Raw genomic sequence first — 23,571 nt, 5'->3', positions numbered from 1 at the left:
TGGGGGGTTGAATGTAGAAGGAGTAAATGAGGTGACAATTGAGAAAGGCCCCTCCTCCCAAGCAGGCGCACAAAAACCAAACCCAAAACAGGTCTTTTAGACTTTAATGACAGTTCCCAAAGCCTCTGGGCTGTCCTGGCTGTCGTCCCCTCCTTCTGGGTCCAGGTGGCTCCCGCTGCTGGCTGCGTCCGTTGGATCGCTCACGCGTCCAGCTCACGCCTACGCAGCAGACTCTGGAGGCCCCGGCAGTCCCGGCTGCGGGAACCCGCCTCCTCTTCGCAGGTCCCCCTGCCCGTGTGTCCCCACGCACACAGGCAGACCCGCCCCCCGCGCGCCTCTGCACTCGCGCTCGGACCACGCCCGCCGCCCACCCGAACCCGCGGCTTGGGCCACCGGGAACCCGGCGCCCACCCTCGCTCCGGTGGCACTCCCCTCCCTCGCCAGCGCGCTCTGGGTCCGCGGGGCATCAGCGCCTACGCGTAGGCCCCGCCCCTCACGCCCCAGGCGGCAAATGAGCGCCACTACTCGGCCCGGCCCCGCCCCAGCCCGGGGAACCCCGGCCGCTGATTGGCCTGCCCGGTTGCCGTGTCCCCCCCGCACGTGGGGCGGGGGTGGGGGTGAATGAAGTGGAAGCGATTCCCCCGCCCCCGCGCTCGCCTAGCTGCCGGGCGCGGCCCGTCCCCCCCACCGGTGCTCAGTCCCGCGCCCGCCGCCCGCCTTCCCGGACTCTGACGTCCGGCTACCCCTGGCCAGGACCACGCGTCGCGGACTCGCAATGGCCAAGCGCAGCTCGCTGTCCATCCGCATCGTGGAGGGAAAGAACCTGCCCGCCAAGGACATGTGAGCGCGGCTAAGGGTGGGAGCCCCAACTTTCCCGGGAAGGGCGCTGCCCCCTTACGCCTGAACCTTCTGGGGTCTACCCGCAGATCGAGCAGCGGCGAGAGTGTGGGAGCGTGGCAGCGGTGGGGGACGGGCAGGGAAAATGGGGACAGTGAGATTTGCTGCGAGCTCCAGACAGGGAGTGACAACAGTGGGAGAGTGTCACAGAGGGCTGGGGACTACGGAGGGGGCGGGGATCTGTCAGGGGGCTTAGTGAGGGAGCGACCTTGGCTCACTAGTGGAAGGGGCTTTGATGGGACAGGAGCTGGCGCTCGGGGAGACGTCGCAGGGGAGACGTCTTGGTGAACTGCCCCGGGTGTGGCTGGAGAGAGTGGGGTGCCCCCTTACAAACGAGGGCTCTGCTTTAGTAGTTCGGGAGCCCTTAGTACCCTGGAGTGTGCACCTGAAACAGGCCCTGGGGCCCTGGGGCTGTCCCTGGGCTTCCTGCTGTGCACGTGGGCAGGGGGGAAGGTACTGAATAGTGGGTACAGGTCAGGTGCCAGACGGTGGGAGGGAGCTGGGTGGTAACTGTCACTTGAGCCCACCTGTGCCTTTGGCTTTATCTGAGCCATCCTGTTAATCCTCCAACCACCCAGCAGGCAGTTCTCATCCTTTCACTTTACAGATGAGGAAACTGAGGCTCAGAGACCTGAAATGCTGGCTCCGAGTGGCAGAGCAAGGTCTTGAATCTAGGGCTCCTAACAGGTGCTGACATCTAGGGATTACCCTGGTCCCTGGCCAGATTTGAGAAGGTTTCAGGAGCCCCTTGTGCCACCCTTCTCAGTAGGTCCCAGGGCTAAGTCCCGGACCACTCTCTCCCCATCTTGGCTCTGCCACCAGCTTTCCCATTTGCAGCCTCAGGCAGCTCCGGGTGCCCGAAGCCTCAGTTTCCCCTTCTGTAAACGAGGGGTTGAAAGCTATCTAGAGGGAAAGGTGCGAAGCTCAAAGCTTGAGGGGCACTGGCTGCCTGGAGGAGCTGCGGGAGGGTGGGGGCAGGGGAGCCCAGAGGAGGAGGTGTCGGGTCCAAAGTCTGCTGGGCTGGAGCCTTCCCTCCCTTGAGGCTCCGGGATGCAGAGAAGTGGCCAGGAGGGGTGAGGGGGTGGGGTAGGGGTGAGTATCTCTCTCCCAGTATAGTGGCTGCTGTGAGCTTCCCTTCATAGCATGCTCAGTGCCACAGCAAGCAGTTCTAGTTCAAGGCCCCCTGGGCCTGACGAGGCCGAGCTCAGCAGTTGCCATGGCAATGGGTGAGGGAGGAGGGTGGGGGATCTCAAGGTGGGTTTCTGTGCTTGGGGAGAAGTAGGGTGGCAGCTGGGAATGAGGTCTGTGGGGTGGGAAGGCAGATTAGCTCTGAGAAGGGTCTCAGCCCCCAGGCCCAGCCTCTAAGCACCCGCCCACCCCACCAGCTCGAGTAACTAGGTCATCTTGGCCTCCTCTGGCTGGTGGTGGCTGGGAGGAGCAGCCCCTCCGTCTGTCGCTTCCCTCCCCATCTCTGAGACAGCTGGCCCTAGTGCCTGACTCCAGGCTCTCCCCAGCCCAGGGCAGCAAAAGTCTTGGGCTGTGCCTACCTGGGAGCCCAGGTGCCTGGTTCCCTGCCCAGCCCTGCCTCTGCACAGCCCAGGGCCATGGGCAAAGACATGGCCAGGGGCCTCATCTCCCCGGGGGGAGTGGTGCCTCCTAATCTCTTTCCTTGACCTGCCCCCTTGCCTGCCCTACTTGCCACCTCTCCCTTCCTTCCCAGGGTGGGTGGTGGACACAGCCCTGACCTGTGAACCATCTCTTAAACCGTCGTAGACTCAGCCCCTCCCTCCCCTTTGGGCAGCTGCCCTTCACAGCCCCTCTGCCTTCCAGCGCTCTCTTCTGGAGTCCTCCGGAAAACTCCTGTTTATCCTTCAGGACCCCTTTCAAACTCCTCCTCCTTCCCAGGGCTTTCCCTGGTACCCTGGGTAGGGTTCGTGGCTGTGGGTCTGCTGGAGGCAGCCCTTGGCGTGGCACTTGCTCCTGCAGGAGCTGCCTGACTGTGAGGCCAGGGACCTTGGCTCATTCATCTTGGCACTCCGGTGCCCTGAGGGACCTGGTCTGTAGTAGGGGGAGTAAGAGGTATTGAGGACCTTCCCATTAATCCTCTTATTAGCTGTATATGGTAGATAGCCTCAGTTTGCAGATGGGGAAACTGAGACTCAGGATGTAGAAATCGCTTGCCAAGGTGACATGGCAAGTAGGTAGAGAAGTCACGATTGAAACTCCCTCTGTCTGCTGCTGACAGGCCAAGAATCCTAGCTCACGCAAGGCTGCGAGCTTGTCATGGGGCTCAGGGGACTGAGCCTCGGAAATCTCATGCAAAACATCTGGCTGCAGAGACAGCAGGGATTTGGGGATCACAGGAGGCTGTGACCAAGTACCAGAGCCTCGCTATGCCTCACCAGCCCCCGGTCTGTCTCCTGAGCAGCATTCCCTCCATCCAGGTTTGGCACACTTCTTAGGATGGGGAGCTCACCACCTCTCACTGTGGCCCATCTGAGGAGGGAGTCATCCTCACATGGCTGCCACCTGCCTCCCTGCCACTTCCACTCATGGGTTTTTATTCCTCTTCAGGGTGCAGAGCTCAGCTGGGTGCCCCATCACCAGCAGCTTCCAGCGCCTGCCTGCTCTGCCACGCTCCTTCCTACTGCCTCCCATCCCTGGGCACCTGGGTCAGCTGGGCAGGAGCCAAGGCTCATGGTGACCAGTGGCCCCCTGGCTCCCACACCCAGTGGCCCTGGGGACAGGCCCAGGGCTATTTCGGGGTTTTCCCTCGTCCTCCTTCTTCCATAGCCTAGAAACTGCCAAGGCCCTAAATATAGAGGCCCTGCAAGGAGCCAGGCTGGGCCAGTGGCAACTGGCTTGCAAAAGGAGAAGTGGGAGAGGGGCTTGGCGCAGGGGCCTCACCAGGCAGAAGGCGCTAGGCAGACCTGGGTCCCAGCAGCTCACTAGAGACCATGGTTGGGCCTAGGTCCTTAAACCTGGCCTCAGCCCACTCTTGACACTGTCCCCTTCCCAACCCTCTGATCCAGCCACCCAGCTCATCGCAGTCCTTGCACACCGGAGTTCTGTTCCCTTGCCTCCAGGCCTGTGCCCACTCCGGTGATGCCACACCACGCGCCCCAGGCCTCACCATTTATTTGTGTATTCATTCACCACGTGAGAGCTGAGCAGTGGGCAGTGCTGGAGTGGACAAGAGTTTGCCCGGCCCAAGGGTCCCCCAGGCCAGGGAGCAGTAGCAGCCCAGTGGTGGGGGACAGCCCAAAGAAGTCCCCCATTCCCTCAGCCAGCCCTGATCTCTCCCTGCTTCCTCTGGGCTCCTTGAACAAATACATGTGTGGCTCCTGGGTCCTGTAGCCCAGCACCTGGGGTGCACAGGGGCCTCATTGCTTGAGGCCTGGAGCCCCCTGGCTTTGGGCCGGTGGGATGCAAGTTGGGGTGTTCGCAGGAGACTCTCTGCAGAGAGGCTTTTGAATGGTGGGGAGTGGGTGGAGGTTACAGGCAGAGGAGCAGAGTCTCAAGAAGTGTTGGCATTTACTGAGCACCTGCAAGGGGCTGGCCCTGTCAGCTCGTTTCAGGGACCCAGGGTAGCTGCCCTGTGAGCTGGGATTACAATTCCCACATTATAGGCCGGAAAACAGCCTGGGTAGACATTTCCCGTCTATGTCGGGAGTGGTTCTGTGCCGAGTGGCTTCCTCTGCAGGAAGAGCCCCTTTAGAGAAAGAAAGCAGAACTTGGAATTCCCCAATCTACAACATAGAAATACGCTTCCTTGTTATGGATGGAAAGAAGGAGGAACAGTTCTAGAGACAGTTGTCATCCCCCCTTTTGCCCAGTGTCAGCCCTGGGTCTGGCTGGAGGCCCCTCTCAACCCCAGGGACCTGCCACCAACCTGAGCAGTCCCCATTCCTCCTTTCCCAGGTGGCTGGGAGTTCTCCAGGGTGGACTGTTACATTTGTTCATTCAGTCACTTGTTCATTGATTCATCCATTCACCCCTGTCTCGTGCCAAGTCCTGTCCTGGGCCCTGGGGACACAAAAGTGGTCCCCACCCTCAGGGAGTTCATAGCAGGTGGGAGGCAGCTGATGACATACAGCACTAACTGCACTGGGATGGAGGGGGAGGCAGCGTGACCCCAGGGGAGGGCTGGCAGGAGGGCTGGCAGGAGCAAAGGCTGGGGGCAGAGTAAGGTGGTAGACTTTGGTGTGGAGGGTAGGGGTGCCAGGAGCATGCCTGGGCCTGTTGCTTGGACTCTGTTTTGGGACAAGGCAGGCATGGGGTAGAAGTGGGCAGGAAGTAGGGGCATCCTTTCCCAAGCATCCCCTCCCTCTCACCTCCTCCCTCTGTCCCCTCCCTTTCTCTCCCTTCCCCCTCTCTCCCCTTCCCAATCTCTCCCCCTTCCTCCCCCAACCCTGTATATAGGGGTACAGGTTCCTGCTTTTCCATCACCACCCCCCCTCCCAGGCTGAGGGTGGGGGCACATGTTTTGGGCCAGGGAGCCTTTGGGTTCCAGCCCAGGACGAGGTACCTCCTCCCCCTGTGTCCTGTCTTGAGGGCCCGCACCTCCCCTCACCTAGGGGAGGCAAGGGCACTGCTGGAGACCCCGCTGTTGGCCCCGCCCCTGCTGGCTTCCCTCCAGCCCCGCCCCCCGCCCGTCTGTCTTGCAGCACCGGTAGCAGCGACCCCTACTGCATCGTGAAGGTGGACAATGAGGCCATCATCAGGTACTGCCCGCACCCCAGCCCCCACCCACCTCCCTAAGGGCTGTGAATTTTGCGAGAGGTGGGTGAGGGCTGGGAGCGCCTACTCCTCTGGGGCCACCATGCCTGCCGCACCAGCTAGGACGTGAGAAAGAGCTGCCAGTAATTCAGTGGGGACTCAGCCATCTCTTCTCATCTTTACAATCCTTACAGCCCCCGAGAGAGACAGATGATGAGGAGGACTATTAGTAACCACAGCTATCATTTATGGAGCCCTGTCTCTGCCAGGCCCTGTGCTAACCCTTTCCTGGCCTGGTTCATTCTTACCATGAGCTAGATACTATATTACCAAACCCCAATTTCAGATGAGAAAACTGAGGCGCAGGGACACTGAGTAACTTGCTCAAGGTCACATATGTAGTTAGTGGCAAAGCCATCCAAAGTCAGCCCAAGTCTGGCTGACCCCAGAGCCTGATCTCTGGGCAGAGTCTTTGCTGTCCTGTCTCCTCCCCACCCAGACCCCCGCCTCTAAGTCCATGGCCAGAGCCGCTCTGTTCTTCTGCTCACCTGAGTGCCCGTTGCCCACCCCTTGCCAAGGCCGCAGACTCCCAATTCTTGCCCCCTGCATGCAAGAGACACTTTCTCGAGTGTCTCCAAACCAGGGTCACCAAGGAGGGAGGGATGTGATGGCTCTGATGGTCCTGATACAGACAGGGAAACTGAGGCCCCAGAGTTCAGGTGACCTGTCTTAGAAGTGGTTGGCATGAGAGTGGTCCCCTGAGCCTTAATCTGGGTCTTCGTCCAACCCCCGCTGAGCCTGGAGAGGCAAGGCTCTGGACCCTCAGGGGTGTGAGGCTGGCAGGCCAGGCTTGTGGTCCCAGCTGTGTAGCTGTCCCATGACTTGAGGCCAGCTACTGCCAGCTGCGGTCTCAGATTTCCCAAACGTAAAATGGCAGGTTAGAGGCAGCCCTGTGTCCCATCCAGGGCAGGGAGGGAGGCCAGGGACTGGTGACTGGCGGTGGGCAGTGGGGTCTGAGGAGGAAGCATCCGAAGCAGAGCCCACTTTGCTGGGGGTAGGGGTGGGGAGATTTGAGGAAGGTGGGCTCACGTCTTGCAGCCCTGCCTTGCCCCAACCCAGGGCCTGGGGGTGGCCTGGCTGGTGGCCTGGTGGATGCTGAGGGTCCTCTCCTACAGGACAGCCACCGTGTGGAAGACCCTGTGCCCCTTCTGGGGTGAGGAGTATCAGGTGCACTTGCCACCCACCTTCCACGCAGTGGCCTTCTACGTCATGGACGAGGACGCCCTCAGGTGGGTGCCCCCACTCTTCAGCTGGGGCCTGGACGCGACCATCTGCCCAGCTCCCCGGCCCATTTCCCCACTGGGACCGCTGGTCCCTTTGCAGCCTCTTTGCAGCCTGGAGGAAGGCAGAGCCCTGTGGGCCTGGGAGGGGGCAGGGCAGGGATTCATGGGGCACGAGCCACATCACACGGTGCATGTGCGGGGTACAGGCACAGGTGTGCATGGACTATGTGTGTATGGGGGCGTGACCTGTGAAATGGGTACCCAGGGAGCATGAGCTTGGCATGTGTGCGGGTACATGTGTTGGTCCATGTACAGAAATATTATTTGCCCGTTGAGTGTCCAGAATCCAGAAGCCACAGGTCCTCCTCCATTGAGCTACACTGCAAGGGACTGGAATGTCCACCTCCCTGCTCCCCATAGGGGACCCTGAACTTGGTGGGAGGGGGTGCTGGGTCCTTAGCAGGCGCCACAGCCCTGCCCAGCTCTGGCTCCATCTCCACCCTCTAGCCGGGATGACGTTATTGGGAAGGTCTGCCTTACAAGGGACACCCTGGCCTCTCACCCTAAAGGTAAGATCCCTGGGAGGGAGTCCATGGCTTTCTCCCCCTGCCCCTGGTGTGCCCACCCCCTGGCCTCTGTCCCCATCAGAGACCTTCCCTGCCCGCTCCCTCGGTCCCGTGCTCAGGGAAGGCCATCTCTACACTCCCCAGAAGCCTGGGCGTGTGGCCTCTGTGTTCTTCTGCCCACTTTGGGGACTTTGCTTCCCCAGGGTGGAGAGGGGCTGCCAATGGTGGGGTCTGAGGCCTGCCCCTCATACTCCACTGCTGAGGTGCAGGGGCCCCTCCTCCAGTCCAGATAGCGCCTTCCGTACCCCGTGGGGTCCCCTCCACCTGGGCCCCAGTGCCCCTCTGTCCTAAGTCTAAGGGGTTGGCCTGGAGCCAGTCAAGGCTGCAGAGCCCGTTGGATGTTTCCTGGGGATGCAGACATTTTTTTGAGGGGTCAGCCCTGCCCCACCCTCACTGTGTGACCTTGGGCAGGTCCTGCCATCTCTGAGGGTTCAGACCAGGAGTTCCTGGATGCTTCAGGCACTGCGCCCGAGCCTCTGTGACCCTCTCACCGGCTTCCCCGGCACACACCTGCTCCTGTCTGTGAGGCTGGGGCAGGCACGGGGGTGGCGGCAGGCTCTGCTGACTCATGGAACCTCTTGGCCCCAGCCAGGCCAGAGGCCTCTCCTCCCTGCAGCTCCAGCCAGCCCCTCTGGGGTCCAGAGGCCCCAGTGAGGCCCTTCCTCAGGGTCCCATGTAGCTTCCCCACCTGGCCTCAGACCCTCCTCCCAGCAGCCCTAGGGGAGAGCCACTCTCCTCTGTTTTTAGATGGGGAAATTGAGGACAGTCCCGTGATGAGTTAGGGTCAGGACCGCTGAATGCATCGTGGCACCGTGGTGAGGGCGCAGGCCCTCACTTAGATTAGAATCCCAGCTCCTCCACCTGCTGGGACCTCCGACCCCCAGTTTCCCCATCTGTCACTGGAGAAGACAGCCCCTGCCTCGAGGGTGCTCGAGGGGATTCCGAGGGGATTATGGAGGTGCCACGTGGTACCTGGCAGGGCTGAGGGTGAAGGGTTGGCGGGAAAGGGCCCAGCCCCTGGCTGAGCTGCAGCCCCACAGGTTTCAGCGGGTGGGCCCACCTGACGGAGGTTGACCCCGATGAGGAGGTGCAGGGCGAGATCCACCTGCGACTGGAGGTGGTGCCGGGGCCCCGGGCCCACCGGCTGCGCTGCTCCGTGCTGGAGGCCAGGTAAGATGGGGGGCTGGGGCACGGGCATGGGGCCTGTGAAACCAGAGAAACCCACTGAGGAGCCTCCCCTCCCCACACCCCTGCCTCCTGGCCCCAGGGCCGCCTCCCATCAAAGCTTGCCCTCAAGAGAGGGTCTGGGAGGGTTTCCTGACTTGCAGATGTTTCTGGATGTTCTCTAGGAAACTCAGGGGACATGTCCCTTAAGGGAGTGGGTGATGTTCTAATGGTGGAACTTCAGGCATCATAGAGCAGTGGGGTCGGGGTGCAAGGGGACCTTGAACTGTGACCCCAGTACCCCAGCACCAAGGCTGGGCTTCCCCCAGGTTTAACCCCAATGTGAACTTGGCCTGGTGTGTGTGTGTAGGTCCTCGGTGGGGCTCGAGGGTGAAAAGAGTTGCTAACAATCTCCAGATGGGCAGGGTGGCGGTTCTCCCCAGGAGGGACAGTGGCTTGGCTGGCTCAGTGGGCCTGAGTCACCTGTGCCAGGGCCACCCCCGCCCCACTCCCAGGGTATTTTTAGCTGCAGGCTCCACTCCCGTCTGGGCCTGAGTGTGAGTCACACTCCGTGAGAAGTGCCTTCCTTTCTGGCTCCAAACCCACCTCCCTGGAGTCCCTCTCTGCCTCTGGGGCGGGAGGGCAGCCCCCAGCCAGCCAGGGCGTGTGGAATACTGTGCCCCCGACCCTGGGGCAGTCACCCTGTCTGGGAGGAAGATTTATCTCTCTCTGGCAAATGAAAGGCATGGGTTGGATGTGCACAGGGAACGCGTTCTGTGGCTGCCCTGGCTTTATTTTTGCCCTGGGAAAATGGGAACGGATGGAAAATGTCTGGACCTGGGCCGAGCCGCAGCCATGCCCCCATGCACACTCATTCTCCCGCCCCCATCCATCCTCTGCTCCCCTGGCTCCTCCGTGTCCTCAGCCCTGCCTGGCACCAGGCTGTCTGGGACACAGGCATGCACACATGTGCACCCGCTCACATGCATGGCCAGGCTCTGGGACCTCGGGGCTGCTGCTCCCAGGCGTCATCCCCACCCATGGACACGGGCAACACCAAAGCATTTCTCCCTGGCCATCCCCTCCAAGAACCTCTCAGTCCTCTCCTTTCGGGACTGGTGGGGACACAGTCGCTGGGCCAGTCTGGCCGCCTCTTGGCAAGTCCCAGCAGAGGGAGGGGTGTGTCCAGGCCTCTCCTGGCTGTCCTCAGTGCCAAGACCCCTGCTGGAATCCTGAGACATCCCGGGTTGCGGCAGAGGAAGAAAGAACACGTTCTCCTTATGTTTCTGGGCACATTCTCAAGGCCAAACCTTGGAGTTCTATTGGACAGTTTTGAGGGGGAAAGGAAGGCAGGCACAAGAGGCTTAAAACTTAAAATAAAGAGAGGAAACAGGCAGAAAAATTATGTTTATAGTAAACAGGAGCAACGTGGGCTTTGCTGTTCGTCCGCAAAGGGTTCTGCGCTGGAGGTGACCCGACTCGGGCTTTGTGAAGCTCCATCTGTGGGGAGGGAAAGACCGTCTGTCCGGGCTGCACCTCACCCACCCCGAGGAGGACATTACTGGGCCTTCTAGAAGGCCATTATCGCACCAGGCCTCGGTGGGGTAGGGGAGGAAACTGAGGCTCAGAGAGGTCACCCCAGCTCCGGGCTGCCCTGAGAACAGAGGGCAGGGGGCTCGGCCTGGGCTATTCCCCAGCGGCACTTGCCTCCCTGCGTCCCCAGAGCAAGGGGCAGCAGTTGCCCAGTCAGGTGGAGCCTCGGTCTCCACCTCGGGGGAGTCTTGGCCACATGGGGGACACTGGGGAGATGGCCGTGGGAACAGAGGCCCAGAGCGGGAGGGGCCAGGGTGCACCAATGCCTTTCCAGCCTGGTGTGGCTACCTTACAGTGGACACAGGCTGGGGGGGCTCAGATGATGAGTGGGTGACCCATTCCCCCCCAAACCAGGGACCTAGCCCCAAAGGATCGGAATGGTGCATCTGACCCCTTTGTCCGAGTGCGCTACAACGGCCAGACGCAGGAGACCTCGGTGAGGAAGCCAGTGGGCTGGGAGGGGACAGGAGGCTCAGGGCCCTGTCGGCTTTGTCCTCAGCATCACCTGGGAGGTTAGATTGGGACCACCGTCTCACAGAGCAGGCCCAGAGAAGGGGGCAACCTCTCTGAGGGGACATGGCAGGTCTCAGCCCCTTTAGTGCCAACCCCTTTCACCCCGGCCACACTGGGGGGTAGGCAGGGGATTGAGACAGCCAGAGTGGGGTTAACCTGAAAAATTCGATGGCGGCCCACCCTGCCTTCCCCACCCCCGAGAACCGACCAGGGTGGTGGGCTCAGTCCTGGGGGAGGGCACCAAGGTCTGGGTTCTCAGTGCTGTGGGGCCTTGGACAAGTCCCTTTCCTACCCTGGGCTTCAGTTTTCCCCATCTGAGAAATGAGTGTGGGCTTGGACAGGACATTTTGACCTCTGCTGTTGCAAAGCCTCAGAGGCAAGGAGTCTGCAGGGAACCAGGGAGGTGTTTGGGGTGGCTCTGCCCTTGGCTGGGTCAGGGAGCCGTGTGGAGTCAGCCCCAACCCCTCCTCCCCTTCTCTGGGCAGATCGTGAAGAAATCATGCTACCCACGCTGGAACGAGACCTTTGAGTTTGAGCTGGAGGAGAGGGCTGCGGAGGCGCTGTGTGTGGAGGCCTGGGACTGGGACCTCGTCAGCCGGAACGACTTCCTGGGCAAAGTGAGCACTGCCCCAGGGGGCACCTGCTGCCTACAGCACCTGGCCTCACTTCCAGCCATCCCACCCTCAGGGACCTCCCTCCAGCTGCCCCAGAGAGCGGCACTCAGGAAGCCCGGGACTCCCCAGAACCAGCGACTGCCCCCCACTGATGCTGGTGCTCAGGGACCCTTGGAAGGGACCCTTTCCCGCTAACAGAATGGTAGTTTGCAAGGAAGATATGTGAGTGTCCCAGCCCCAGCATGACACCTTCCCTCCACCCATCTGCCCTGCCCCTAGGTGGTGTTCAATGTCCAGAGACTCTGGGTGGCCCAGCAGGAGGAGGGCTGGTTCCGGCTGCAGCCCGACCAGTCCAAGAGCCGGCGGGACAAGTGAGTGCTGGGGACTTGGCAGCAGGGCTGGAGGCTGAGATTTTGAGAGTTGGCTTCAGGCATGCAGGGCAGGTGGGCGCTCAGGGGTCAGGGGACACAGCCCCAGGGTTCCTTCAGCTCTCAGCCTGCCAGGCCAGGATGCTTCTCCTCCAGGCCACACCCACTCTTGTCCTTTCCCACAGCCCTGCGCAGCCTTGTCCTCTGAGCGTGGAGGCAGTCCAGGTCCTCTGTTTTCTGCCTTCTGGCTGTTTCTAGAACATGTCCTCAGACCTTTTCCCTCTGAGGGTTTCCCTGCAGACGTCAGACCAGGGTTCAAGTCCCCAGAGCTGGTGTCCCTGAGCCAAAGCTCTGAGTCACTCCCCAAGATTCTCCAGGCATAGGGCTGCCAGGTAGAAGACAGCACACCCCTCTAAAGCTGAATTTCAAGTAAAATTCAAGTGAGTACTTTTTTAGTATAAGAATGACCATGAAATATTTGAGACATACTCACACTAAAAATATTCAAATATAACTGGGTGTCTTGGGTTTTTATTTCACCAAATCTGGCAGCCTAGCTGGGACCTGGCCTGCTTGCTGTGTCCCCCACAGCCCTTGGGTGGTTCAGCGTTGTCTCCCCTGCAGAAGACCCCAGACCCCCCATCCCCACCCTTGGCAGGGCAGGGCAGGTGGACGGATGTGCGTCCACCGCCAGAGCTTTTCCCATGAACCAGCCAGGGGCTCGTTTTGATGCCTCTGTGTGTGAAGTGTGTGCTGGGCGGGGCAGGGGGCCTTGGAGGATGTGAAGCCTTGGTCCACACCCCCGCAAGGAGGGGTCAGAACAAGAAAGCGTGGAAGTGAGATCTGTGGTGAGTTGCTTGAGCTGCTTGAGCCTCAGTTTCCCCAGCAGGTTGTTATGGGGTTGGGGATTTGCTTCCAGTGTAAAGTGTTCACATGAACCTGCTATTATCTGGGAGTTTATAGATTCGATGTTGGGGAGTCCTGTGTGCCCGCGTGGGTCAAGCTTGAGGGCCACAGGAGCCTGAGGGCGGCATTCCATGAGTGCAGAGGCAGGAAGGGCTTTCAGAGAGAAGAAATAAGCAGTACGGGCAGCACCCTGGGAGGCCAGGCACTGCAGGGAACCCACACAGGATGGGTGGAGGGCAGGAGCAGAGAGATGGGGAGGCTGGCCCCAAGGGGGAAGAACACAGGGGAGCAGGGGAAGGGCGGGGGGAGCACTTGGGTCCCTGGTGGAGAGGTCACGGGCTGCGCTTTCCAGGGGCAACCTGGGCTCCTTGCAGCTGGAGGTGCGGCTGCGGGATGAGACGGTGCTGCCCTCTGGCTGCTACCAGCCCCTGGTGCAGCTGCTGTGCCATGAGGTGAAGCTAGGCACACAGGTGAGAGGGCTCTGCGGGGAGGTGGGAGGGTCTGGCGACGGTAGGCCCTGTCCTCCTAAACCCATTCTGCAGAGCAGGACACGGAGTTCTCAGGATGTAAGGAGCTGGCCAGTGCCCAGGGCCCCGCCCCCAGCCATTTCTTGGGAAAGTGGCCCCTTCCCCATGGTGCTCTAAGGTCCTCAGAGTGAAGGTTCGGGTTCCCGGGTGCCTCTCCCAGCCCTGCCTCTCCCTGCCACCTCCTGCAGGGCTCAGGGCAGCTGATCCCACTCATCGAGGAGACGACCAGCACTGAGTGCCGCCAGGATGTGGCCACTAACCTGCTCAAGCTCTTCCTGGGGCAGGGGCTGGCCAAGGACTTTCTGGACCTGCTGTTCCAGCTGGAGCTGCAGCGCACCAGTGAGGCCTGGGAGGGAGCCAGTCCCGGGGTGCGGGGTGGGAGTAGGGAGTGGGGAGTCTGTAGGGGGGAGATGGGGCAGATGGAGGAGGAGAGAGATGGAGCAAAGGACAGAGGTGGGACAGTGGCAAGGAGGCCTTTTACTGAAGGGCTAGCTTAGAGGCCCCAGCCCCAGGGTCCTCTGTCCTCCTCCCCACAAAACCTTGTCCCAGCGTCCCCCACCCACTGGAACCACTGCTTGTAGGTGAAGCCAACACCTTGTTCCGGAGCAATTCTCTGGCCTCAAAGTCCATGGAGTCTTTTCTGAAGGTGGGTCTGCATGGCATACTGTCCTCGTTTCATAGATGACGACTCTGAGGTTCAGAGAGGCCAAGAGACAGAATTGGAGCTGAAACTCCAGTATTCTGTCTCAGTGTCCAGGGCCCTTTAAGGTTAAGAATTTCATTCATTCATTCATTCATTTGTGGAGAAGCAGTGTGTGGAGCTGCCCTGCTTGTGTAGCTGGCCCCTTTTGGGCAGATACCGCAGGCAGAGGGTGCATTGGTGGCTGCAGAGGCCAGCTACTGGGAAAGGGCAGCTGGAGAGGGGACAGAACCAATGCGGCTCGCGGTGGCCCCTAGGTGGCTGGGATGCGGTACCTGCACGGCATCGTGGGCCCCATCATCGACAAGGTGTTTGAGGAGAAGAAGTACGTGGAGCTGGACCCCAGCAAAGTGGAAGTTAAGGATGTAGGGTGAGGTCGGGTGATCCCTGGGGGTGCTGTGGGTGGGGGGTGCGGGTTCAGGCCCTGTCTGCAAGTGTGTGTTGGTGGCTCTTTCTGCTTGGGTTTACCTGTCGCTGCCCTGCCCACCTGTGTGTTGTTTCTGTGTCCATGTCTCGGCTGATGCCTTTTGGCGCCTGTGTCTGCGGGAGCCCCTGTCCGTGTGGCCTGCGGGCGCTGACCGCACCCCTCTCTGCCGCCCCGCCCGGGCCCACGCAGGTGCTCCGGGCTGCACCGCCCGCAGACAGAAGCCGACGTGCTGGAGCAGAGCGCGCAGACGCTGCGTGCCCACCTGGGGGCGCTGCTGAGCGCACTCAGTCGCTCGGTGCGCGCCTGTCCCGCCGTAGTGCGCGCCACCTTCCGCCAGCTCTTCCGGCGCGTGCGCGAGCGCTTCCCGGGCGCCCAGCACGAGGTGCGCCCTCTGCCGGCCGGGCTGGGGCGGGTTTCAGAGCGGCGGGGAGGCTGGGGAAGGCAGGCAGAGGGTGGGGCCCGCCCGGCTCCCAGGCGCAGGGGAGCCCATGCTCTCCCGCACTCCTCCAGAACGTGCCATTCATCGCCGTCACCAGCTTCCTGTGCCTGCGCTTCTTCTCTCCCGCCATCATGTCTCCCAAGCTCTTCCACCTGCGGGAGCGCCACGCGGATGCCCGCACCAGCCGCACCCTGCTCCTGCTGGCCAAGGTGCGGGCCTGCGGGGTGGGAAGCCCGAACGGGTGTTGCACCGGGGCCCCTGCCTGGACTGCACTACGGCCCCTACTGGCTCCGGGAAGGCCTTGTGGCGAGGCTGCTGATACTGTAACGTGGTTACTGCACCTGACAGTATGCAAAGCTTTCCTGGGGTTGCCTCACCTGACCCCTATCTCATAGATAAGGGAACAGGCTCGCGAGGGGTCGCAGGCTGCCCAAGGCCGCACAGTAGACCTTCCAACCTGAGTCTACATACTCCCAGGCTCGGTCACTCAGCGCAGCAGTCTGAGATTAAACTTAAAGAGGAAGGTTAATAGGTTGGGTCAATATGGTCTCAATTGTCAGAACCTCAAAGGCCGTGATTCATCCATGATCCCCTGAGGGGCTGGAGTGGGCCCGTGGGCAGGGCCTCTGCTGCCTCTGCCTCCATCCCTACAGCTGAAGCAGAGGCTTGCAGGGGTGTTGGGGGCATGCAATGGCCAGGCCCCTGTCCCAGCAGAGCCTGGTCCTTCGTGCTGTCACCCCCCAGGCGGTCCAGAACGTGGGCAACATGGACACGCCGGCTTCCAGAGCCAAGGAGGCTTGGATGGAGCCGCTGCAGCCCACCGTGCGCCAAGGCGTGGCGCAGCTGAAGGACTTCATCACCAAGCTCGTGGACATCGAGGAGAAGGAGGGTGGGCGGTTCCCCGCGCGGCCCCGCCCACAGCCTCCTGCTTGCGTTTGCCCCGCCCGCTGCCTGCTGCTGGTGCTTGCTCCGCCCTGGCCCCGCCCCCTCACTGGGCTCCCTTTTCCTCTCCCTCCCTGCCCCGCCCCCCTACAGAGCTGGACCTGCAGCGGACACTGAGCTTGCAGGCGCCACCCGTGAAGGAGGGGCCGCTCTTCATCCACAGGACCAAGGGCAAGGGCCCCCTCTCGTCGTCCTCCTTCAAGAAGCTCCACTTCTCCCTCACCACCGAGGCCCTCAGCTTCGCCAAGACACCCAGCTCCAAGGTGAGTAAGGAGGGAAGATGGCGAGAGGGGCTCCGGGAGATTATAGCACCCTAAAGGCACCTGTCCCCTTCCTGAGAGTGCACCTGAGGTCCACCAGGGTCAGAGAAGAAAGCCTGGCTAGGACCAGGTTTCTGGTGTCTTTACTGTTTGTCAGCTGAGGCAGGGGGAGCACTCAGACCAGGAGTTAGAGGTTGCAGTTATGATGACACCACTACACTCTCGCCCGGGCAACCGAGCAAGATCCTGTCTCAAAAAATGTCAAAGAAAAAACAAACTTAAGGCCGGGGCTTAGCATTTATTTTTTTTAAACTTGACCTTGTTTCAATTGGCCCTTGGCTCCAGCTGGCTGAGGTCTTCTCCAGTTCTGATTCTGAGCACCTGAGTCCTTCCCCAGGTCACTGGTGCTCAGGGTGCTGCTGAGGACAGAGCTTGGGGCCTGTCCCTGAGGCATCCCCAGGTGAGGAGGGCAGACTCCATCGACAGTCATCCTCCATAGTGGCCCTTACATTCTCCTGACTTTGTAACTTAGCTGCAAACGAAATAAGCTTGGAGGGGCAGGCCCCATGGCCACCCAGTGACCCAACCTCTCCCCGTCCAGCTCCATCCCAGCCATCTCTGATAATCTGGCCCAGAATCTGCCCACTGCCTATGGCTTGCAGAGCCTAGGAAAACAAAGGTGGGTTGGAGGATTAATAAGTGCAAAGGCACAGGGCCTGGTCCGTCGCAGGCATGACTTTGTAGCCCAGGGAATGCGGGGTGTCCAGACGCTGTTCCAAACACCTGCGGGGAGCCCCCGAGAAGCCGTGCTCCTTCCTTCCCAGTCACTGGGCACGTGGTCACCGGCAGTCTGGGCTCTGCCCTGGCTGAGGCCACTCACAGAGCAGACTCTGGGGAGCAGTAGGCACTCTGGGTCCCCTCCACCACCCTCTGGTGCTGCAGAAAGGGAGGCTGAGGCCCAGAGGCAGGGAGGGGAGTGGCCCCGGCCAGAAACCTGAGCCCCCCTTTCCCTGCCTGCTCCAGAAAAGTGCCTTCATCAGGCTGGCGAACATCCGGGCAGCAGAAAAGGTGGAAGAGAAGAGCTTTGGCAGCTCGCACGTCATGCAGGTCATCTACACTGACGATGCAGGCAGGGCCCAGACGGCCTACCTGCAGTGCAAGGTGCGGCTCTGGCGGGTGCTGCAGGAGTGAGGAGGGAGCGAGGCCACCGCCCGTGTCTTTCCACGGGCACCCACGTGTAGGTCTGTGTGTGGTCCACTGCGTGGACAGCCGTGTCCCTGTGATTCGGAGCTTGCACCTGTTTGTGGGAAACTATTTCCAGAAGTCTGAGTTGGCGCCTGTGTGTTTTGTGTGTGTATCAATGCGTGACAATCATATTATGCACGTGTTTGGCTTTGAGTACTGCCTTTCCAATACTCCCCTCATCTGTTTGTTTATTAACTCAGTCATTTATTTAAAAAATACCTATTGAGCACCTACTAGGTCCCAGGCACAACTCTAGGTGAGGGGACACAGTGGCAGACAGAGCAGAGTGCCCACCCTCATGGAGCTTTTATCCCAGGGGAGAAGGTGGGCCAATAAGTAAATACTTAAGGTGTCCGATGGCAATGTACCTTGAGGGGAACTGCAGGAGACTAAGAGAGAAGAAGAGGGAACAGAGTGGGTGCAGCAGGGAGGGTGCTGATTTATAAAGGGTGGTCAGGGAGGGCCTCTGACAGGTGGCATTGAGCAGGACCTCGTGAGGGGTGAGCCAGATGCATATCTGGGCAGGGACACCCGCAACAGGGAGGAAGACAATGGTTGGAGGGGCCTTGGATTCCTCCCAGGAGTGACGTCCTTGGCTGGTGGGGAGGAGATCACAGGCCCATCCCCTGGGGTCATACCCTTTAGGGGTTCCCTTTTGGGTCAGGCCACAAGGAAAAGGGGTGACAGCAGGGCCACCACATATGCTTGCAGGTTCTGGGTTGCCCACAGGCATGGCGGAGGAGCTGGTGGTGGCTAGAATCTAGCCCACGCTCTGCTGAGCAGGCCATGTGCCCGGGGAAATGCTGGAGCAGGGGCCGCCTTTCCCAACTTACAGCTGCTGGGAACATGGCGCTGGAGCAGTACAGGAGCTACAGGGAAGGAGGGCATCCTGGAGGAGGTGACTTCTGAACGGGCCACCCTTTCCATGTCCCCCGCAGTGTGTGAACGAGCTGAACCAGTGGCTGTCTGCACTGCGGAAAGTGAGCATCAACAACTCTGGCCTGCTGGGCTCCTACCACCCCGGCATCTTCCGTGGGGACAAGTGGAGTTGCTGCCACCAGAAAGACAAGACAGGTGAGTGCGGAGGCCTGGGCCCCATGCTTTGCATCTGTCCTGGCAGGCCTCAGGCCATTGCATGGGGCCCTTGTGCCCTGCCTGTGCGCCTGGGGGAACCAACCTGAGGAAAGCCAGCCCCGTCTTTGTGCTCTGGGCAAAGATGGTTCGAGACCAGGTAGTTTGGGAAATGCTAGTCAACGTGTGGGTTGCACGAGAGTATGTGGAAGGCTCTGAAGTGGCCTGAAAACTCATTAGAATCCCGTTTCTAATGCTGTGTAACCCTGCTAGCACTTCCCAAACTCATCTGACGGGGAACCCTAGGGAACCCTCCTCTTGGCCAGTGAGCTCCTTGCAGACCCACCTGCTTTTAGAGCAGTACGTGGAGCCCCCTGGCCTTCAGGCCAGGCCAAGCCTCTGTCCCCAGAGCCCTGCGTGGCAGAGGCTATCTGAACCTGACCCACTGCTCTGGTTCTGCCCTGGATTTGTGGTTGAGCAGTGGGTGGGGATGGCTTTTGGTGACTCTTTGCAAGGGCATTGCTGGCTGGTTGACCTGACCTGCAGCTTCTGGCTGTAACTGTCACAGACATACCCTCATTATCGGTGAAGTGGGGCCCACCATGGCCCAAGAGGCAGGGCCTGTTATCCCATTTTATGGATGAGAAACTGAGGCTTATTGAAAGCAGATGACTCGGCCAAAGTCATAATGCCAGCAAGTGGCAGGGCCAGCTCATTCCAAGGCACTAACCCCCTGTGGCCCACCTCACCGTGATCTCACAGTTCCAGGCTGTCCCTGCTTCCTCCCAGGCAGGAAACCTTCCAGAAAGTGATCCCCAGGTTGCGTCCTGCACAACTCGCCGGCTCTGTAGGAATGTATCCCGTGGTTCAGGAACCAAATCCGAGATGAGGCTCTGTGCTGGGGGCCCCTGAGTCCACACTCTGCTTCCCCAAGCCTCAGTTTCCCCATACGTACTGCCAGGAAGTTGGATGTGGTCCCATGGTACCTGCTCATAACTGTGCCTTCTCTCTGCCACCAGATCGGGGCTGTGATAAGACCCGGTCTCGGGTGACCCTGCAGGAGTGGAACGATCCTCTTGACCATGACCTTGAGGCCCAGCTCATCTACCGGCACCTGCTGGGCGTGGAGCCCGCCCTGCGGTGAGGAGGCTCGTGTGGGGGCTGCGAATCCCACACAGGAGAGCCTGTGCGGGCCTGGGGCATGTGCCAGACCAGGGCTGGAGCTGGGATTTGGGCTTGGGGCTGCTGCACCGTGGTGGCTGGCCACCCCTCTTCTAATTGCGCCCAGCACCGTCCCACCCCACAGCCCCGTCTGGCTGGAGCCCCGGAACATCTCTGCAACACAGGGTGCTCAGGTTAGGACGGAGGACCCAAGGGTCAGGGCTGTGGCTGCTTCCTGGCCTGACCTGGGCTGAGCCCACCTCCCGACCTGCCCAGCCGGCTCACAGGGCCCTTGGAACGCAGGCCCTGCCCTCTGCCAGCTCCCTGGGTTCTTCAGCCAGCTCGCTTAATCCAGTGGCTCTTGGCCCTGGTAGCAGCTTAGAAAAAACAGGATGCTTTCAAAAATCAACTTCAGACAAGAGGATGCCTGGGCCCCATCAACTGGGAATCTCCAGGCATGGGGCCCGTGCTTCCTGAGAGCTCGGCTTCCCTGAGCTTGCGCGGGCGGGGCTCTTCTCCCCCATGCCCCTGCCTTCTGGGTCCTCTTCGCTCATCAACTCCTCCAAGGTTTCTCTCTTTCCCGAAAACCCTTCGAAGCTCGCGCTGTCCATCTGGAAACACCTGCTCCCCTGTGAGCCGCAGCCACTTTGCAGCCACCTCCTCTCTGATAGTGTGGCCCTGGCATGCTGCCCCTTTGTTCGGTGACTTCATCCTCCAGTAAGGGATGCGTGCACCACCCCCACCTGGACCCTCACACCCACGGCCACGCCCTAGCACTTGCCCTCCTCCTCCTCTTCCTCTTCATTTGCAAGGCTCCATTTTAACTTCACTTCACATGTGAACTCATTTAATAGTCAGTTGCTAACCCAGGTCACCGCTCTTATGATCCACCCTTAAGCCAGGAAATGGCAGAGTCGAAATTCGAACCCAAGTAGCCTGGCTCTGGCGCCCTCGGTCCTGACCACCTGTGCACCTGCTGTCCTGAGAATGTCCCCACCCCGTCCCAGCTCACTTCCTCTGGATCCAGCCCACCAGGAGCTCGGATCCACCGGCCCCCACTCGCATCCACTGTCCGTGGTCCCCGGCTGTGCTGGCTTCCTATGGCTTCTTTAGCAAATGAGTGCAAACTTGGTGGCTGAAAGCATGGATTTATTCCCTTACTGTTCTGGATGTTGGCAGGGCTGGTTCCTCCTCCTGGTGGCTGTAAGGGAGAATCTGTTTCCTGGCCGTTTACAGCTTCTAGAAACCACTTACCTTCCTGGGCTCAGGGCCTCTTCCTCCATCTCTGAAGTGCGTCACTCTCATCTCCGCTTCCGTCCTCTCGTCATCTTCCTGTGGCTTTCCTGCCTCCCTTTCATAAGACGCTTGTGGACTCGTTCGTGGCCCACCTGGAGGATCCTCTGCCCAACTCAGGATCCTTAATCACGTCTGCAAAGTCCCTTTTGCCATGTCAGGTGACAGTCACAGGTTCCAGGGACTAGAGCCTGGTTATCCTGGGAGGCCACTGTCCAGCCTGGCCCCTCCCCGCCTGCTGTTCCCACCTCCCCAGCCTATACCCAGGCAGCTCATGGAAAATTGCATTTCCTGGAGGAACCTCTTTTCGAGGGGCCCACTTTGCATTTTCCACCCAACATCTCTGCCCGGTGCTCCTCCCGCCAGTCCTGTGGCAGGTCACTTGGTTGGGTTGCCCTCTGGTGACTTTCTCATACTTTGTCTCTGCTCCCCTTTGGCACATGATCCCAGCCCTGGCCCCACACCATCTGTGCCGCTTTGGCCCTGAACACAAGCATGACCCGCAAGTGAGCGCTCGTCTTCCCACAGCCTGGCCCACGCCCACCTGCGTCACCTGCGCCTGCGTTTCCCGCCTTCTCATTCCATGGACGAACCAAGTCTCCTGCCAAGGCCTCTACCCACTGCGTCCTTCATGCAGGGGCCCCTTCCACCTTCAGAGATTTTTCTCTCTCTCCTGGACCATTTCCTCAGCCCCCAAACACTCTGTCCCCATCTTAAGAAATGAGCCCTCCCTTGACCTCACATTCCCTCCAAGCATGGCTGCTTTTTCCATTTGCTCCTTTGAGGGCAAAACTTTGTATTTTTGAGACAAGGTCTTGCTCTGTCACCCAGTGCAGTGGTTCATGCCTGTAATCCCAGCACTTTGGGAGGCCAAGGCAAGAGGATTGCTTGAGCCTAGGGGTTCGAGACCAGCCTGGGCAACATAACAAAACTGCACCTCTACAAAACATTTAAAATTTAGCTGGGCATGGTGGCACGCACCTATATCCGGGCTACTCAGGAGGCTGAGGCAGGTGGATTACTTGAGGCCAGGAGTTGGAGGTTGCAGTGAGCTATGATGATGCCACTGCACTCCAGCCTGGGCAACAGAGTGAGACCACATCTCTAAAAAGAAAAATAGACCAGGGGACAGTGAAAAGGACTCAGCGAGAATTCCTAAATAAAGGACTTCAAGCAGGGATCCACCTGGCTCTCATCTTCCTCCTGTAAACACGTGGAGAATTGCACCTGTAAGGGCCTGGGGTCTTTGGTGAGCCCTATTAAGAACATGTCATTGTCTCCTGTCCCATAAGAAGGAAATTCACTCTGTGGCCAGCTAGGGGACTTTCAGGCCCCACTTGGCTATTTCCCACAGGCCCTGCAATGTGAGAGTGATGGGGCCTGAGCTTGGTTTTCAAAGGCCCTTCTGGCTACCCACCGCGGTGGGAGGGGAGGAAGGAACCGGGAAGGTGACCAGGGGCTCCTGTTGCTTCTTTGGAGACTGAGAGTCAGCTCCCACCCCCCAGAGCCACCTGCAGCTCGGGAGGCCCATGCTGGGTCACCAGCCTTCCCAGCAGGGGTGCCAGGAGCCCAGGCAGGGTGGGCTGTGGCCGCAGGCCCTCACTCTGTCCTCCCCCACAGGGAGAAACTCCGGGAGCCGAGCAGGGGCACAGAGGCGGGTGCCGTGCCCATGGGCCCTGGCCAAGGTAGGTCCTTCCCATCTGGGACTCCCTCTGCGTCCCCAGCCACCTTCAGGGATGCATGGGTGGGGAGCCCAGGCCCATTCCCAGGGCCCTCTGGCCTCCGAGGCCCTGCCGGCCACCCTCATGGCCACATTTGCCTCCAGGCCCCAAGGACCCGCTGGCCCAGCTGCTCCAGGTGCTGCAGGACCTCCGGGAGGCCCACAGCTCCAGCCCGGCCAGCCCCCCGCCCTCGAGGCCCACCCGCCTCCTGGAGCTGCAGACGTGAGGCCCACCCTGCACTCCCATGCCGAGCCCCCTGCCAGGCGTTTGGAGGCCCCCCGGAGCCCTCTGGACCCTCCCCCCAGGCCCCTCGCTGGGCAGGGCGAGTAGGGGGAGCAAGTCCAGAGCTGACAAGCTTGGGCCCGTCATGGCTGACCTGACATCTCTCTGGACTGCAGTGGCTCCTGCTCCTCTGTGAGGCCTGTCTGCTGCCTGTGGCCCCTACAGCCATTGCTGCCACTGGCAGGAACTCTCCAGGGACCCTCCTCTCCTGCCTAGGACAGACCCTGCCAGAAACCATCCCTTGGAAGGTCCATGCCCGGGTGGGCTGGGAGGTGGGAGCATGGGCCCCAGGGGGCCAGGCCGCGACCTCAGCACCCCTCACTCCTGGCCTCCACCCCACCCACTCCCCTCCCCTTCCCGCTCACCTGCCACCGACAGTAAACCTGCTGAGACTGCCAAGGCTCTGGGGTCTTGTGAGGGGGTGTCTCGGGAGAGTGGCCCTAGGGGAACCTCAGAGGCTGCCGGTGGGTGTGGCCAAGGATGGGTCCAACAGCATGGCCTCTGGGCATCCCTGGCCCCCTTCTCTACTTCCTACATCTGGGGTCTGGGGCTCCTTTCCTCTCCCCACCATACCCCTGGGTCCCGATCCTCCCTTCCCACAGGCCACAGATACCTGTTTGTCTTACCAGCTGTTCTTTCCTCAGGGCAGCCCCCTCCTCGGTGTCCCTGAAGGTGGCACAGCACGGGCGGGGCTGAGAACCTTGAATCTCGAGTGGTGGCCTGGCTCTGGTAGCATCCTTCCCTCTGTGTGGGCTGGGGGTGTTGGCCACGTGGGGGATCCTGGCTTCCCCTAGCGGCGTCTTGCCAGGCTCAGCTCCCA

General features: G+C 60.7%; 1 protein-coding gene across 2 annotated transcripts; it reads left to right on the top strand.

Moving 5' to 3' along the window:
* The first annotated feature begins 775 nt into the window (after positions 1–775).
* LOC105807051 (ras GTPase-activating protein 4) lies at positions 776–22,803 on the top strand. Of its 2 annotated transcripts, XM_012640322.1 has the most exons (21): positions 776–840; positions 5,565–5,621; positions 6,792–6,905; positions 7,407–7,468; positions 8,566–8,695; positions 10,637–10,718; positions 11,281–11,412; positions 11,689–11,780; positions 13,036–13,153; positions 13,399–13,549; positions 13,792–13,856; positions 14,168–14,280; positions 14,527–14,719; positions 14,848–14,985; positions 15,521–15,665; positions 15,812–15,981; positions 17,002–17,139; positions 18,162–18,297; positions 19,314–19,434; positions 22,369–22,433; positions 22,574–22,803. In XM_012640322.1, exons 1-21 carry the CDS (start codon positions 776–778, stop codon positions 22,693–22,695), a joined length of 2,409 nt encoding a protein of 802 aa, XP_012495776.1. In that variant the 3' UTR covers positions 22,696–22,803. The 2 variants fall into 2 exon arrangements, with proteins under 2 accessions (XP_012495776.1, XP_012495777.1); XM_012640323.1 differs by lacking the exon at positions 17,002–17,139 and having other exon boundaries at positions 22,574–22,732.
* Positions 22,804–23,571: the final 768 nt, after the last annotated feature.

This window comes from Propithecus coquereli, unplaced genomic scaffold (assembly GCF_000956105.1).
Source record: "Propithecus coquereli isolate 6110/MARCELLA unplaced genomic scaffold, Pcoq_1.0 Scaffold150, whole genome shotgun sequence".
Lineage (NCBI taxonomy): Eukaryota > Metazoa > Chordata > Mammalia > Primates > Indriidae > Propithecus > Propithecus coquereli.
The sequence above is the reverse complement of the archived record's forward strand: the minus strand, read 5'-3'. Positions and strand labels throughout refer to the sequence as shown.